Raw genomic sequence first — 16,067 nt, forward strand, 5'->3', positions numbered from 1 at the left:
ACTTTGTTAGAACTCTTCTCACTTCTAGTGTAAGTTGTTAGTTTAACATCACAGGGTCACATTTCATCAAAATTTTATCACTCAAATAGTTCCTGCTTACAGAGTGACTAGTAGGGAACAGCAGAGCCTTGAGACATCAGTGCTAGATGGCAGACTGGGTTCACTCACAAACTAAGTGACTTGCTCCCATATGTCATCCTTGTAGAAGCTTGTAGAACCTAAGAATCAAAGTCTTCCATCTGTTAAAGCCCAAGTTTGTTTTATAAGCTTTCAAGGTTACTCAGATAGAACCTTAGCTATTCAAAGTCATTATAATGCAGTGTCTTTAAATCCTAACAAGAATACCTCAGAAACCACATATTTCTGCTTTTGTGATTAGGGGTGGGAATTACTGCTTATTGTTCATTTGTGGGAGGTGAGAGTGGAATGGACCAGTTATTAGTCACGACAGGTTAGCCATTGTTACATTATTCTCATTACTTTCAGCTTCTCAGCCTTCCTAGCCTTCAAAATGTTATGCTTTCTATCACTATACTTGTACTTTCATCTTCCAAAAGTAATTAGATTTTGATTAGGCCCCTCTGGAATGTTATTAGACCTGGCATGACAGATGAAAGTGTTTTAGTACCCTAATTTACACTTCTAATATTGGATAAAAACTTTGCCCATTTCCCCTGACCCAAAATGAGCTTAGTCATCCTTGTTACATTACACAGTAGTGGAAATAAGTATTATAATAAATATTAATTAAAGTTCTTGGAAAATAAGTTATGATGCTGGAAATGTGTGACCTGGACAAATGTCTTTATGTAGAAAGTGACCCGAGTCACTACAATAAAGAAAAAAGTAAAAGAGAAATTACATAGATTCTAGTTTTTCCATGATCTGTCTGTCTTAAACACTTGGCATCTTCACACTTCTTGCTGGCTATTTTAAGGAGTATTCTGTCAGTAGATGATTAGAGATTTCTTGATGATTACATTCAGTTCAGTTCAGTCGCTCAGTCGTGTCTGACTCTTTGCGACCCCATGAATCATAGCACGCCAGGCCTCCCTGTCCATCACCAACTCCCAGAGTTCACCCAAACTCATGTGCATCAAGTCTGTGATGCCATCCAGCCATCTCATCCTCTGTCATCCCCTTCTCCTCCTGCCCCCAATCCCTCCCAGCATCAGGGTCTTTTCCAATGAGTCAACTCTTCACATGAGGTGGCTGAAATATTGGAGTTTCAGCCTCAGCATCAGTCCTTCCAATGAACACCCAGGACTGGTCTCCTTTAGGATGGACTGGTTGGATCTCCTTGCAGTCCAAGGGACTCTCTAGAGTCTTCTCCAGCACCACAGTTCAAAAGCATCAATTCTTCAGTACTCAGCTTTCTTCACAGTCCAACTCTCACATCCATACATGACCACTGGAAAACCATAGCCTTGACTAGATGGACCTTCGTTTGCAAAGTAATGTCTCTGCTTTTGAATATGCTATCTAGGTTGGTCATAACTTTTCTTCCAAGGAGTAAGCGTCTTTTAATTTCATGGCTGCAGTCACCATCTACTGTGATTTTGGAGCCCAAAAAAATAAAGTCTGACACTGTTTCCACTGTTTCCCCATCTATTTCCCATGAAGTGATGGGACCAGATGCCATGACCTTCGTTTTCTGAATGTTGAGCTTTCAGCCAACTTTTTCACTCTCCTCTTTCACTTTCACCAAGAGGCTTTGTAGTTCCTCTTCATTTTCTGCCATAAGGGTGGTGTCATCTGCATATCTGAGGTTATTGATATTTCTCCTGGCAATCTTGATTCCAGCTTGTGCTTCTTCCAGCCCAACATTTCTCATGAAACACTACATATAAGTTAAGTAAGCAGGGTGACAGTATACAGCCTTGACGTACTCCTTTTCCTATTTGGAACCAGTGTGTTGTTCCATGTCCAGTTCTAACTGTTGTGTCCTGACCTGCATACAGATTTCTCAAGAGGCAGGTCAGGTGGTCTGATATTCCCATCTCTTTCAGAATTTTCCACAGTTTATTGTGATCCACACAGTCAAAGGCTTTGGCATAGTCAATAAAGCAGAAATAGATGTTTTTCTGGAACTCTCTTGCTTTTTCGATGATCCAGCAGATGTTGGCAATTTGATCTCTGGTTCCTCTGCCTTTTCTAAAACCAGCTTGAACATCTGGAAGTTCACGGTTCACATATTGCTGAAGCCTGGCTTGGAGAATTTTGAGCATTACTTTACTAGCGTGTGAGATGAGTGCAATTGTGTGGTAGTTTGAGCATTCTTTGGCATTGCCTTTCTTTGGGATTGGAATGAAAACTGACCTTTTCCAGTCTAGGCGTAGTCTAATTCTTCTTACTTCATATAAGCCCCAAATGAAAATGCAGTCAAGTCAGAAGTCATCTTAAGTACTGAGAATAGGAGCAATATTACCACTGGAATACCTGCATAGAGCATAGCAGTGTGATTGGAGCTTCAGCATCCCCTTTTCACTCTTACCTGTCTTCAGTGATACCTCTTGTAGTTATCTCCTAGCTTCCTGGGACTCACAAGGAAATCTCTTTACCACCATATGACTGCTCTTTTTTTCATGTGAAATAGCACCTGCATTCACAGCTCCAGGAACTCAGAAGCCCAGTAGTTTCAGGCCTGCTTTGTTCCTATGGATTTAAGCTGTTTCTCACTTCTAAAAGCAGCCTTGCTTCCACTGTTATTATATTGGGTGCCAGGAGGATAGTATGGAATGGGGGTACCATATCTTCTCAACACAATATAGAATTTTTTTTTTAATCTGCTTAGTTGGTGAGCGTAATGTTTCAGTGATTAGTGTTCTAGATAGTGTTGGGTAGAAATTTCTCTTCTAGATTCTGATAAGTTGTCTGGAAGCGTGATCAAAGGCACAAATAGTACAGTGCATCTGCAGGTGAGCCTATGGCTGATGTTTTCAGCCTGACATTTTGGGCACCTTTTTAGGTATTGACACTTAGTCAAATGCTTAATCTTCAAATCACAGCAGAGAACACGGCATCATTTCACTAAAGCTCTGACTTCTTCTCCCCTAGCCTGTAATTTACTACCTGGTGAAATGGTGCTCTCTACCCTATGAGGATAGTACGTGGGAGCTCAAAGAGGATGTTGACGAGGGCAAGATTCGAGAATTTAAACGCATCCAGTCAAGGCACCCAGAACTCAAAAGGGTGGTAAGTACATCTGCATTTAGAGTGTAAAGTCCATATAGGGAATGATTTTATTTTCCTCATAGAGTTTGGGCTTTCCTGATAGCTCAGTTGGTAAAGAATCCGCCTGCAATTCAGGAGACCCCAGTTTGATTCCTGGGTTGGGAAGATCTGCTGGAGAAGGGATGGGCTACCCACTCCAGTATTCTTGGACTTCCTTGGTGGCTCAGTGGGTTTTCTCTCTCTCTCTCTTTTTTTGTTATTACAGTGTCATTGTGAAGTCGTGAATTTGAATATATTTAACATGTTTAATTTAAGCAATAATGTCTTTGAATTAACTTCACCTATTAGAACTACCTAGTATTACCTAATTTCGTTAGTGCCTCCACCCCATTTATTCAAATTTGTTACTTTTTAGAATCGTCCACAGGCAAGTGCCTGGAAGAAGTTGGAGTTGTCACATGAGTATAAAAACAGAAACCAGTTACGGGAATATCAGTTGGAAGGGGTCAACTGGCTGCTCTTTAATTGGTATAACAGGTAGGAAAAGAGTGGGACCACAAGATATAGGCTTAGTCTGGGATTGTTTTTATTTATTTTCTGTAGAAACAGGTTCATTTTATGTACTTTTTATAAGATGGTCTCTTTTGACATGCTTTTCTTTTTTTGTGATGAATTGGCAGGCAGAACTGCATCCTGGCTGATGAGATGGGATTGGGCAAAACCATTCAGTCCATTGCCTTCTTGCAGGAAGTATATAATGTGGGCATCCATGGCCCTTTCCTGGTCATTGCCCCACTGTCCACAATTACTAACTGGGAGCGGGAATTCAACACATGGACAGAGATGAACACTATTGTGTACCATGGCAGTCTGGCCAGCCGGCAGATGATACAGCAATATGAAATGTACTGCAAAGATTCACGGGTGAGTTGTATATAATGCAAATGTTATGGCATGGAAAGTAGGCCAAAGTACCTGGTATTTTAGAAGCTTTTATATGAGTCAAAGACTTTTAGTGAGACTCTCTGTGATGTAAGGTGGTGTTGTCTACTTTATGCAGGACACTTTTTCGACTTTGCTGTCTTGATCCAGTGGAAATTCTGACTTTATTTATGAATATATACATTTTAAATAGAGTTTTACCAGCATTGATTAGTTTTCATCAAGAAATAATTTTCCAGAATGAAATTCATTTAGCCACTTTTAATTCCTTGATCCATAAAATGGTGAACATAAGACATTTCTTCCTTTTTTTTTTTTAAGTCTGCTGAAGTTTTCATCAAGATTAGTTCTTTTTTCTATATAAGTTTGGAAAAAGTTTCTTAACATTTAATTTTGAGTTTTTTTCCTACCATTAGTTTCCCATTTTTATTTCCCGAAACCCATGTTTATTAAAGTCATTTTGCTCTTAATTTTGTTAAGATAATTGGATTCTTTTGTCCATTTTTAGACAGTAACCAATATTACCACATACTACATTGGCTGTTTCACTTTTAGTTTTATCTTGTGTGTTTCAGCAGTGCTCAACATTTGTGGATTTTAGTGTTTACCAACAGAAGATGTAGGGCTGAAATACATGAGGTAGGCATGCAGCAAAGTCAAGAATGTCCAGCTTCTTTCAATAAGGTCTGTGATTTTCCCAAGAAGCTGAGTGTGTTGAGGAGGCAGTGATTCAGTGATTTGACACTGTTTATCAGGAATATGAACAGTGGCAGAGGTGGATGGTGGTGCAATTTGTGTTTTCTATTAGGCCTGCCTAAATATAAAATGCAGAATATGTAGTCCAGAAGAGCTTCTCATTTAGGTACAGTTTAGGCCTTTTCTGACTTTATTGCCTTCATGCTTAGGGGCGCCTCATCCCAGGTGCATACAAGTTTGATGCCTTGATCACCACTTTTGAGATGATTTTGTCAGACTGTCCTGAGCTTCGTGAGATTGAATGGCGGTGTGTCATCATTGATGAGGCCCATCGACTAAAGAACCGTAATTGCAAACTGCTTGATAGTCTCAAGCACATGGACCTGGTGAGTTCCTCTCACTGACTTGTGGCCAGAAACACCTAGAATTAAGTAATCCTAATTCCATGTGAATTAATTTCACAGAGAAGAATCCGAATCTTGGTATTGGGTGGTGGGTGTGGCCTATGGGAATGGTAGCCTGTAAGTCATAATATTTATATAAATTTTAGAGTTAGAAGATGATTGTGGGTTAGTGGTCTCAATTGGGTGAAGAGGTGGGATGTTAAATTAGTTACTTATTTCTGCATAACAAAATACCCAAAAACCTAGTGACTTAAAACAACTATATTTTTCATGACTCTCTAGCCCAGCAACTTGGGCTGGGCTAAGTGATCTCATTCCTTCAGTGGCCTTGCCTGGAGTCAGTGATACAGCTGCAGCTGACAGTTGGTACTGGTTGTTGGCTAGGCCATCTTCCATGTGGTCTGTCACCCCTCTGTGGGCCAGACTTTGCTTCTGTACCTGGTAGAGCCAGAGCAGTGTTCCAAGAGGGTAAAGGTGGAAGGCAAGGCCTTTGAGGCTCTGAAACTCACATGGTACCCACTTCTGCTACATTCTCATTGTCAGAGCAAGTTATAAAGCACGACCATGTTCAAGTGGTGAATCTTGATAGGAAGAACTACCAAAAATCAGTGGCCATATTTAATCCCGCACAGGTACATTTCTTAGAGGGAGACATATTAATGGACCGTGGGAGAGGCATATCCGTGTGGAGAGGCATATTTAATTGGAAAAAACATGTTCTAAATATTTCTTTATTGCCTTATGATATTATGCCATATGAAATTAATATGTTAAATAATATCAAGAATATTCTTGAGTATTTTGTGTTTATCAAAAGAGGCAGCAAGTAAGAGTAATCTGGTCCATTTCCATAATTTTACAGTTAAAGAAATGGAAACTAAAGTTATATATTTTATGGAAAACTCCAGAAGTCTTTTTGAGTTTTATCTTTCTTCTGTGTTCTCCATTTCTAGGAGCACAAAGTACTGCTCACAGGAACACCATTGCAAAATACTGTGGAAGAACTTTTTAGCTTGCTTCATTTCTTGGAACCATCACAGTTTCCATCAGAATCAGAATTCCTCAAAGACTTTGGGGATCTCAAAACAGAAGAACAGGTAGGAAGTTGTCTGATGTGACACTAATGCAGAATGAAAAAATTTGTACTAGGGCAGATATCTACTGTCATTGATATCCATGTTTCCATCTAATGTGAGAATGTTTGTCTTCATGTTATTATTTTTTCCTCTGTTGGTTACAGGTTCAAAAGCTACAGGCCATTCTCAAACCAATGATGCTGAGAAGACTCAAAGAAGATGTTGAAAAGAACCTGGCACCCAAACAGGAGACCATTATTGAAGTAGAGCTAACCAACATTCAGAAGAAATACTACCGGGCTATTTTGGAGAAGAATTTCTCCTTTCTTTCCAAAGGGGCAGGTCATACTAACATGCCGAATCTACTCAACACAATGATGGAGCTGCGGAAATGCTGCAACCACCCATATCTCATCAATGGTGAGAGAACTCCTGAAACACCTGCATTTCTGTGTTACCTTGATTGCTAAGTGGTGTTCCTCAGAAACAGTAGATGCGTTGGCTGATCCATCCTAGTTTGGAAATAGAGGGGATTTCTCTTTTTAAAACCATTCTCAAGGGGAACGTCTTCCTCTAGTTCTTTCTGACCCTTTGACTCTGCATGATCTCTAAAGTTAAAAAGGATTTGCTGTTACGAATTCTGTTCTGTCTTCACTGATATTCTATGTTGCTGTTTCTGTTTTGGATGGTAGTATGGTGGTAATAGTGGTTTTTGTGTACTACTCTAGTCCTTGTCCACATATTTACATATTTTACCCAATTCTTAAGCCTGACTTATGTGGAATATTTTGTATTAACAAAATTGAAGATATTTTAGGGTTTGGGGGTTGCTGAAATTCTGTTTTCAAGTAATATTGATATCAAGTCAGGTTATTTTCTTTTCTTTGCTTCCTTATCTCAGTTAAATAAACTGCAGCCTTAGTATGTTTCTCTGGATCTCACTATCAGGTCTGATTTTTCTTTTGGCAGGTGCAGAAGAAAAAATCCTAACAGAGTTTCGAGAAGCTTGCCATATCATACCTCATGACTTCCACTTACAGGCCATGGTTCGTTCAGCTGGCAAATTGGTTCTTATTGACAAGTTACTTCCGAAACTTAAAGCTGGTGGCCATAAGGTTCTGATCTTCTCCCAAATGGTACGCTGCCTAGATATCCTAGAGGATTATCTAATCCAGAGAAGGTGAGAAAAAAGTCATTCCTTGCCTGTTTACTTTGTACGTATAAAGCTGCAAAGAGTGGGAGGCCTAGGTTTAACTAAAGTTGACCAGTACTGGGCTAAGAGAAGTATTCAAGACTCTCACTTTCAACTTTCTGATAAAATTTTTGGTGAACTAGCGATACGGGGGTACTGGTATTGATCCCAGCCTGCTTTTTTATTCTCCTTTTCTGCTCAGCTGATTAAACTTTTTTCCTGTGATTCCCGTGCAGGTACTTATATGAGCGTATTGATGGGCGAGTTAGAGGCAACCTTCGGCAAGCTGCTATTGACCGTTTTAGCAAGCCTGACTCGGACCGATTTGTCTTTCTGCTCTGCACCCGGGCTGGTGGACTTGGCATTAATCTCACAGCTGCTGATACTTGCATCATCTTTGATTCAGACTGGAATCCGCAAAATGACCTGCAGGTAGAGGAAATCATTGTCTTAGGGACTAATCACCTAACCTGAGAGGTTTTGCAACAGGATCAGGATCTCTTAGAAAGTCTTATCTTTTCAAGAGTCTGGAATTGTTTAGTTAGTTAGGTCATCAAACTTTTTCTGTACAGGGCAGATAGTTAATATTTTAGGCTGTGCAAATCAGTCTCTGTTGTAATGGTTCTCCTCTGCTCTTGTACTACAAAAAACATCTATAAGGAAATATAAATGAATGGGTAGAGCTGTGTTTCAGCAAAAACTTTATTTCTAGAAATAGGTGACCAAGATTTGCTGACACCTGGTCTGGAGGATGGGGCAGTAATTTCATCTTGAAATTGACTTTCTGAATTTGAGTTGATCTCATGGCGGCTTTATAAATGTAAATCGGTATTTTGAATGTTTTTCCTCCCCAGCCCCTCTAATGTTGTTATCTTTGCCCTTCCTTCTGTTTGTTAAAACCAGGCCCAAGCGCGTTGTCATCGAATTGGGCAGAGCAAAGCTGTGAAGGTGTACCGTCTCATCACTCGTAATTCTTACGAGAGGGAGATGTTTGATAAGGCTAGCCTCAAGTTGGGATTGGATAAAGCTGTGCTTCAGTCCATGAGTGGTCGGGATGGCAACATTACTGGAGTGAGTCTTCTTAATTTTTAGCTGTATTTGTAGTAGGTCATGGTGATAAAGGGAGGCAAAAGCTATTTTTTGTACAGGAACCTGACCCCTTGTTTGGATTCTCAATGATTATCTTTAAAATATAATAAAATATCATGATATGGTTAGATAATATTCTCTGATTTTTTTTCACCTTTCTATTGGATTTTGTAGATCCAACAGTTCTCTAAGAAGGAGATTGAAGATCTCTTACGGAAAGGAGCGTATGCAGCCATAATGGAGGAAGATGATGAGGGCTCCAAGTTTTGTGAAGAGGACATTGACCAGATCTTGTTAAGACGAACCACTACCATCACCATTGAATCTGAAGGAAAGGGTTCTACCTTTGCCAAGGTATGTTCTGTCGGTGCTAGAGGCTTTTAGCACAGAGAGACAGGAATCTCTAGAATTTAATATTTCTAAAAATATAGTTTTAAAATATACTGATTTCCCTTTACTCAAAAAAGTGGTGTAGTCAACTTTACTATTTCTTTGTTCCTCATTAGGCAAGCTTTGTGGCTTCTGAAAATAGGACTGATATTTCTCTGGATGACCCCAACTTTTGGCAAAAGTGGGCCAAAAAAGCTGATCTAGACATGGATCTACTCAATAGCAAGGTGAGCTTCCTTTTCCTTCAAGGAGGAAATATGGCAGGAAACACATTACTTTCTGGAGTCTTTACAACTGCTCTGATTCTTGAGTGCTGACCTTGGCTTATGATGGTATATCAAAGGCCATTGTAAAAGCTTTCTACATAGAGGGTCACTAAAAAATACTTAGGTAACTATCACTTAAGTTTGCTTCCTAAGTCCCTGTAGATTATCTTGCATGTCCAAAAAAGAATCTGTCTTTGAGTATCTACAGATATTACATGCAAAGCTGTTTCAGTTTGATTATCTTTAATTCCTTTCCCATGATTATATTGTGAAAAGAGTTACTTCTCCTTCTGTTTTCTGCATAGAATAACTTGGTGATTGACACACCTAGAGTACGAAAACAGACCCGCCACTTCAGCACTCTGAAAGATGATGACCTAGTGGAATTCTCTGATTTGGAAAGTGAAGACGATGAGCGACCACGCTCTCGCCGACATGACCGTCATCATACCTATGGGCGCACTGACTGTTTTCGGGTGGAAAAGCATCTCCTGGTATATGGGTAAGACCCCACCTTGCCTCAGAGGTAGTGCATCTCCATCCTGATAGACATCTCGTTCGCTTTTTAAATTGGAAGCTATGATCAAAGAGGGAATAATGGGGAAAAATTTATTCTGTTACCATGTTTTCCCAAGATGGTTTTGTCTCCCATGATTTGGAAAGTGTGAATTTGAGGGACTGGGGTCCCTAGGAAAATATCTACATGATTGCTTTTTTTTTGTAGTTGGGGACGATGGCGAGATATTCTGTCTCATGGACGCTTCAAGCGACGGATGACTGAAAGAGATGTGGAAACAATTTGCCGGGCCATCCTCGTGTACTGTCTCTTACACTATCGTGGGGACGAAAACATCAAAGGCTTCATTTGGGACTTGATTAGCCCTGCTGAAAATGGCAAGACAAAAGAATTGCAGAATCATTCAGGTGATTATCAAGTCTTTGCTTTTGGTCTTGCTCTAGGTTACCTAATCCTTTTCAGGTCCAAGGGTTTTTCTCAATCCAAGTCTTCAATGTATCCACTTCCCCAGGTCTGTCTATCCCTGTGCCTCGTGGACGCAAGGGGAAAAAAGTAAAGTCACAAAGCACTTTTGATATCCATAAGGCAGATTGGATCCGGAAATATAATCCTGATACTCTGTTTCAAGATGAGAGTTATAAGAAGCACTTGAAACATCAGTGTAACAAGTAAGGATGGAATTTAGCAGCTAAAGCATTTTCCACCTCACGCTTTCTGCACTATTACTGAGCCAGTTCTTCCTCTCTCCCTTCTAGGGTGCTGTTGCGGGTACGAATGCTATATTATCTGAGACAGGAGGTTATTGGAGACCAGGCAGAGAAGGTGTTAGGGGGTGCAATTGCCAGGTAAAGTTATGCTTTATTTTTCTTTATGCTATGCCTTATTCCAGAATATTGGTTTACTTATTTCACTCTTAACTGTCTTTGGGATACCTGATAATTAAAATCTGTGTATCAGGTCTTCAATCCTATGCAGTTGGCCTTTTGTATCCTTGGGTTTTACATTCTTTTGATCCACAGTTGATCAAATCCATGGATATCGAGGGCCAGCTGTATTCACTGTATGATTCCATTTTATATTAGGGGCTTGAACATCAGTGGATTTTGGTGTCTGGGGTGGAACAAATCCCTTACAGATACCAGGGGACAGCTGTTCTTGATACCATTGGAAGGAAATAGGCAGATGTAGGACTATGTAAATTAATAGAGAAAAGAAGATACCTGTAATAATCTTTCCAAAGATTGTTTGCTTTTATTTCCTTCATCGCTGTGCTGACTTTGCCTCTTATACCTTCAGTGAGATTGACATATGGTTCCCAGTAGTGGATCAGCTGGAGGTTCCAACAACATGGTGGGACAGTGAGGCTGATAAGTCCCTGCTCATTGGAGTCTTTAAGCATGGTAGGTGTCTGCTCTTAGTCTGTTCTTTTCCTGTTATAGAGTTTTGTCCACAGATGAAATATTTTTCAAAGTACTTAAGACCAATAATTATGTTTGAATGGTAAACTGGTTCTCAGAAATACAGAGCAGAGCTGTTCCTATGAATAGATGGTCAGGAAAGACCAGATGGATAGTTAAATCGCAAGGTAGGGTGTCTCCCATCTGTTCTGTGATTAATCAGTTACTACGAGTCTGTATGCAGTGGTATCTAAGTTAAGGTTTGCAATCAGGGGAGATGATGCATGTCTACTCTTGTTAATAATAAACATGTTTACTTTGCATAGCTTTCCTGTGGCTTGCTGAAAATGTTCTGCTTGTATAGCGTCTTGTTTGTCTAAATATTCAGCACTCACTCTTATGTAGGTGTGAATAGCCATGCTTGAGTGAAAGAAAAATTTAAAAAAAAAAAATTTTTTTTTTTAGGCCAGTGGAAAAAACTGGCTTGAAGTAGAGTAAAAAAAGGGAGAAGACTCCCTTTTCAGTCTTGCCTAATCACAAATTCCACACATAAAAAGCAGTAAGTGCTAACTTCTAGCCTAGTGACTTAGTGAATTGGAAGATTATTTTTTGATGTACTTTTCTGTTTACTTCTATAAATAAAAGTAATGGCACTTAATTCACATTTTTGACATGTTTAATTGGATGAGAAAAACTGTGAGCATTTGTAGTCTTAGATTTACTTGTGAGGTGCAGAGGCTTTAGAAGAGTCCAAACATCCTGAAGTACATTCATCATTCATCCACCATTCACAGTACCTGTTTGCAGGTACAAATTTCTTATCCTTTATTTGAAAGTGCATTTCCTAGCTCTAAATTATTGGACTTTTAAAATTTCCTCACCTGTGTAGTAAGAATGATGATAAAAAATTACCTGTTAAATGGCTATGTAAATCTGTCACCATTCTGTATACACACTGATTAAATCCCTATTTTTGGTAACTAGTGATAAAACTCTTTATGACTTTGAATTGGAGTGGAAATATTAAATATCTTAATATAACCCAACAGCTGTCCAAATTAACATTTTCAGAGTACTTTACACTATGAGCAAAGTAGCCCACATTTTTATTCCAGCAGCATATGAAGTAAGCGTAAAAGCAAAATGAGTCTCTGATTTTCTTTAAATTATGGTTCTTTTTCTTCAAGGCTATGAAAAATATAATACTATGAGGGCAGACCCAGCCTTATGCTTCCTGGAGAAGGCTGGCCGACCAGATGACAAAGCCATTGCAGCAGAACATCGTGTGTTGGATAATTTTTCTGACATAGTGGAAGGGTAAGCATTGATGTTTAGTTCTCGTAAAGCTGTATCTACATTACAAAGGATATTTGTTGCTTGTGCTAAGAGATGACATAACTCTAGCCTTGACTGAATCCATTGGGATTGCTAATGGTGGTTATACTCACTAATGATAAATTCTTAACAAACAGTGCAACCAGCAGAAAGGTCTCCATAAATTGGCCTGAAACCATACATTGTCATACAGTGCAACTAAGGGGGAAAGTTACTCCCAAATGGCTTATTTGATGTTCTCTTCAGTTTTCTGTGCAGTGCTTTCAGCTACAGTAGCGGAGAAGATAACTGCTTCTCTTGAAAGATAGTAGCCGTGCAACAGTCCCATGCCACCTACGTGATAGAGCCTCAGGAAACTTAGCCTTGGTCTGTCATCTTCCAGTGTCAGCTGACCATAAAGGTGTTTACTCTGCCTGAGTCCATGCCTCAGTGATGAGTTGCCATGCTAATACTGAGCCACCAGCTAGGGCAGTGTTGCCCTGGTTTGGGTGCCAGTGAGTTTAACAAAACTTCTCATGTGGAGACCTGAGGGGCATGTGAAATATTTGACTTAGTTCATGAATACCCTCCCAGTCCCTTATGATTGAAAGATTTTTCTTCAATGATCACAACCTCAATTGCCTAGTGTAGGATCCACAGAAGAAATTAGATTTATTTATTGCAAATCATGTAATATCCTTTTGCTCAGTAGAGCAAAGTAGTAAAAATAAGCAGGCATAGATCATTCATTCCAATGAAATAATAAAAGTAGATACTAGTTGGGATGGAGAGGGAAAATGGGTTAAATAATAAAAAGCTATTAAGAAAAAGGAAATGTGCTGGTCAGAGTGTTTCATTTTAAAGTCAAGCAGTTTAGAACTCAATTTTGTCATTTTCTCATACCTCTGGATAATTTTAGGGTTGACTTTGATAAAGATTGTGAAGATCCTGAATACAAACCACTCCAGGGTCCCCCAAAGGACCAAGATGATGAGGTGAGGAATTTTCATTTGAGTCTAGTTTTTCTGTATTACTAAACAGTATTTTCCAATTCCCTGAATCATGAAGTATACTGATTAATTTATAATACAAAATGAAAGTACCATTCGAGAATATAAAGTATTAATGGAAAGATTGTAACAGCAGCTAGGGGAGGTCAGGGATGATTTTGTGGAGGAGGTGGGACCTGAGCTGGACAATGAACTACATTATTGGACTATTTAATTCCTGAGTCTCACTGTCTTCAAGACATTGATAAGAACTGACTTTGCAGGTTATACTTTCTTATTCTTTTAATTGATTGCTTTCAGTTTTCTGTGAGGGTTCCTTTCATTAAAAAATATCTTGACACCTTGATGCCATAAAAGGACACACACATGAGTGATTTGAGAGTGCCAATTTTACCCCCTTTTCCTCCCCTCTCCATCCTGCGGGGTGGATCTCCTTCTCTAGGGTGATCCCTTGATGATGATGGATGAGGAGATCTCAGTGATAGATGGAGATGAAGGTAAACTTCTAAGTCAACTTGTATGGGTTGGTGGAATTGGGAAATTGACCAAATTCTCTCCTTTACTGGGATTTCTGAGAGCTCTGCCTTTGGGTGGGTTGAAATACCAGTATTATCTCTACTATCTTTCCTGTACTTGTTGTTTATTCTACTTTGCTTCCCACAGCCCAGGTGACCCAGCAGCCAGGCCATCTATTCTGGCCTCCAGGTTCTGCTTTGACAGCTAGGCTTCGGCGCCTAGTGACAGCCTATCAGCGCAGCTACAAGAGAGAACAGATGAAGATAGAGGCTGCAGAACGTGGGGATCGGAGAAGGCGACGTTGTGAGGCAGCCTTCAAGCTAAAAGAAATTGCACGGCGGGAGAAACAGCAACGGTAAAATGTGGCTGGGAATTTGGACTAAGCTGTAAACCTCTCTTCAACTATGGGCCCTATATTGAAAAGCATCTTAGGAAGGATTATGGCATCCCTGGTGGCTCAGACGGTAAAGAATCTGCTTACAATGCAGGAGACCTGGGTTTGATCCCTGGGTTGGGAAGATCCCCTGGAGAAGGGAATGGCTACCCATTCCAGTATTCTTGTCTGGAGAATGCCATGGACAGAGGAGCATGGAGGGCTACAGTCTATGGAGTCGCAAAGAATTGGACATGACTGAGCAACTAACGCTTTGACTTTTCACAGAGGGACCACTTCTTTTGCCTTTGTTATACCCCTGCAACCCATACTTAACCCCTGTAAAACCATACTTAACCATAACTCCTGGGAAGGTCTTGTATGTAGTCATCCTCATTGAGTTTTTTGCATCATTTTCCCCCTTAGCTTGCTAATTCTTTAATTATTCCTTGTTATAAACTACCTCTTCTGCTCTACGGGGGCTCCCTGGCCCCCCACCCCGGCCAACTTTCATTTTTTGTATGTTCAAATATTCTAAGCCATACTAAGAAGTAACCAGTCCTTGGGTTCTGATCACTATTGTCTTATTCGTCTTCCCTTTGTAGATGGACAAGGCGTGAGCAAACTGATTTCTATCGAGTGGTTTCTACCTTTGGTGTGGAGTATGACCCTGATACCATGCAGTTCCATTGGGATCGCTTCCGTACTTTTGCCCGACTGGACAAAAAAACAGATGAAAGCCTTACCAAGTATTTCCATGGCTTTGTGGCCATGTGCCGCCAAGTGTGCCGCCTTCCCCCAGCAGCTGGAGATGGTAAGCAAGACTGAAGATCTTGAGTGAGTGGGCATGGATTGTGACAGAACCAGCTCTTGGTTCATTTCTTCTTCTACCCTTATCTCTTGCAGAACCCCCGGACCCTAATCTGTTTATTGAGCCCATCACTGAGGAAAGGGCCTCACGGACTCTCTACCGTATTGAATTGCTTCGGCGCTTACGGGAACAAGTTTTATGCCACCCTCTTTTGGAAGATCGGCTGGCATTATGTCAGCCTCCGGGTCCTGAATTGCCCAAGTGGTGGGAGCCCATTCGGCATGATGGGGAGCTTCTACGAGGGGCAGCCCGCCACGGGGTGAGCCAAACAGACTGCAACATCATGCAGGACCCAGACTTTTCTTTCCTGGCTGCCCGTATGAATTATATGCAGAACCATCAGGCAGGAGCACCAGCTCCATCCCTGTCACGCTGCTCTACTCCACTGCTCCACCAGCAGTACACCTCGCGCACTGCCTCACCACTGCCCCTGCGCCCAGATGCTCCTGTTGAAAAGCCACCTGAGGAGACAGCTGCCCAGGTCCCCAGTCTGGAGAGTCTGACTTTAAAGCTAGAGCATGAGGTGGTGGCCAGGAGCCGACCAACCCCACAAGACTATGAGATGCGAGTAGCCCCCTCTGATACTACCCCTCTGGTCTCCCGAAGTGTTCCACCAGTCAAACTGGAGGATGAGGATGATTCAGACTCTGAGCTGGACTTGAGCAAGCTGTCACCATCATCCTCTTCTTCCTCATCCTCATCCAGCTCCAGCTCCAGCACTGATGAGAGTGAGGACGAGAAGGAAGAGAAGCTAAGTGAGTGCATGTGACAGGCTATTGGCCGTCTTCCCCATCCCCCCCTCTGCGTTTCCCTTCTTTTCTAAATGCATTTTCTAAGATT

At 40.8% G+C, this 16,067-nt stretch overlaps 1 protein-coding gene and 1 non-coding gene across 8 annotated transcripts in view; both read left to right on the top strand.

The window, feature by feature from the left end:
• The window catches only part of CHD8 (chromodomain helicase DNA binding protein 8), a 58,391-nt gene that overhangs the window by 35,278 nt on the left and 7,046 nt on the right, over positions 1-16,067 (top strand). For 5 of the 7 annotated variants that reach the window (XM_027553350.1, XM_027553353.1, XM_027553354.1 and 2 more), the window contains exons 11-32: positions 3,058-3,195; positions 3,590-3,711; positions 3,855-4,098; positions 5,022-5,198; positions 6,170-6,313; positions 6,457-6,712; positions 7,262-7,472; positions 7,721-7,916; positions 8,388-8,555; positions 8,748-8,927; positions 9,080-9,190; positions 9,535-9,731; positions 9,954-10,153; positions 10,234-10,414; positions 10,502-10,591; positions 11,043-11,146; positions 12,331-12,460; positions 13,377-13,452; positions 13,910-13,964; positions 14,131-14,338; positions 14,962-15,170; positions 15,263-15,982. In XM_027553350.1, coding sequence (XP_027409151.1) covers positions 3,058-3,195; positions 3,590-3,711; positions 3,855-4,098; positions 5,022-5,198; positions 6,170-6,313; positions 6,457-6,712; positions 7,262-7,472; positions 7,721-7,916; positions 8,388-8,555; positions 8,748-8,927; positions 9,080-9,190; positions 9,535-9,731; positions 9,954-10,153; positions 10,234-10,414; positions 10,502-10,591; positions 11,043-11,146; positions 12,331-12,460; positions 13,377-13,452; positions 13,910-13,964; positions 14,131-14,338; positions 14,962-15,170; positions 15,263-15,982 — 4,117 coding nt within the window. The remainder of the gene's footprint in view (positions 1-3,057; positions 3,196-3,589; positions 3,712-3,854; positions 4,099-5,021; positions 5,199-6,169; positions 6,314-6,456; positions 6,713-7,261; positions 7,473-7,720; positions 7,917-8,387; positions 8,556-8,747; positions 8,928-9,079; positions 9,191-9,534; positions 9,732-9,953; positions 10,154-10,233; positions 10,415-10,501; positions 10,592-11,042; positions 11,147-12,330; positions 12,461-13,376; positions 13,453-13,909; positions 13,965-14,130; positions 14,339-14,961; positions 15,171-15,262; positions 15,983-16,067) is intronic. The other 2 variants (XM_027553352.1, XM_027553356.1) reach the window with 1 other exon arrangement.
• Positions 12,903-13,012, top strand: LOC113900537. The gene has a single exon (XR_003513175.1). It is a non-coding gene; the product is annotated as a small nucleolar RNA U6-53/MBII-28 (small nucleolar RNA).

Source organism: Bos indicus x Bos taurus, chromosome 10 (assembly GCF_003369695.1).
Source record: "Bos indicus x Bos taurus breed Angus x Brahman F1 hybrid chromosome 10, Bos_hybrid_MaternalHap_v2.0, whole genome shotgun sequence".
Lineage (NCBI taxonomy): Eukaryota > Metazoa > Chordata > Mammalia > Artiodactyla > Bovidae > Bos > Bos indicus x Bos taurus.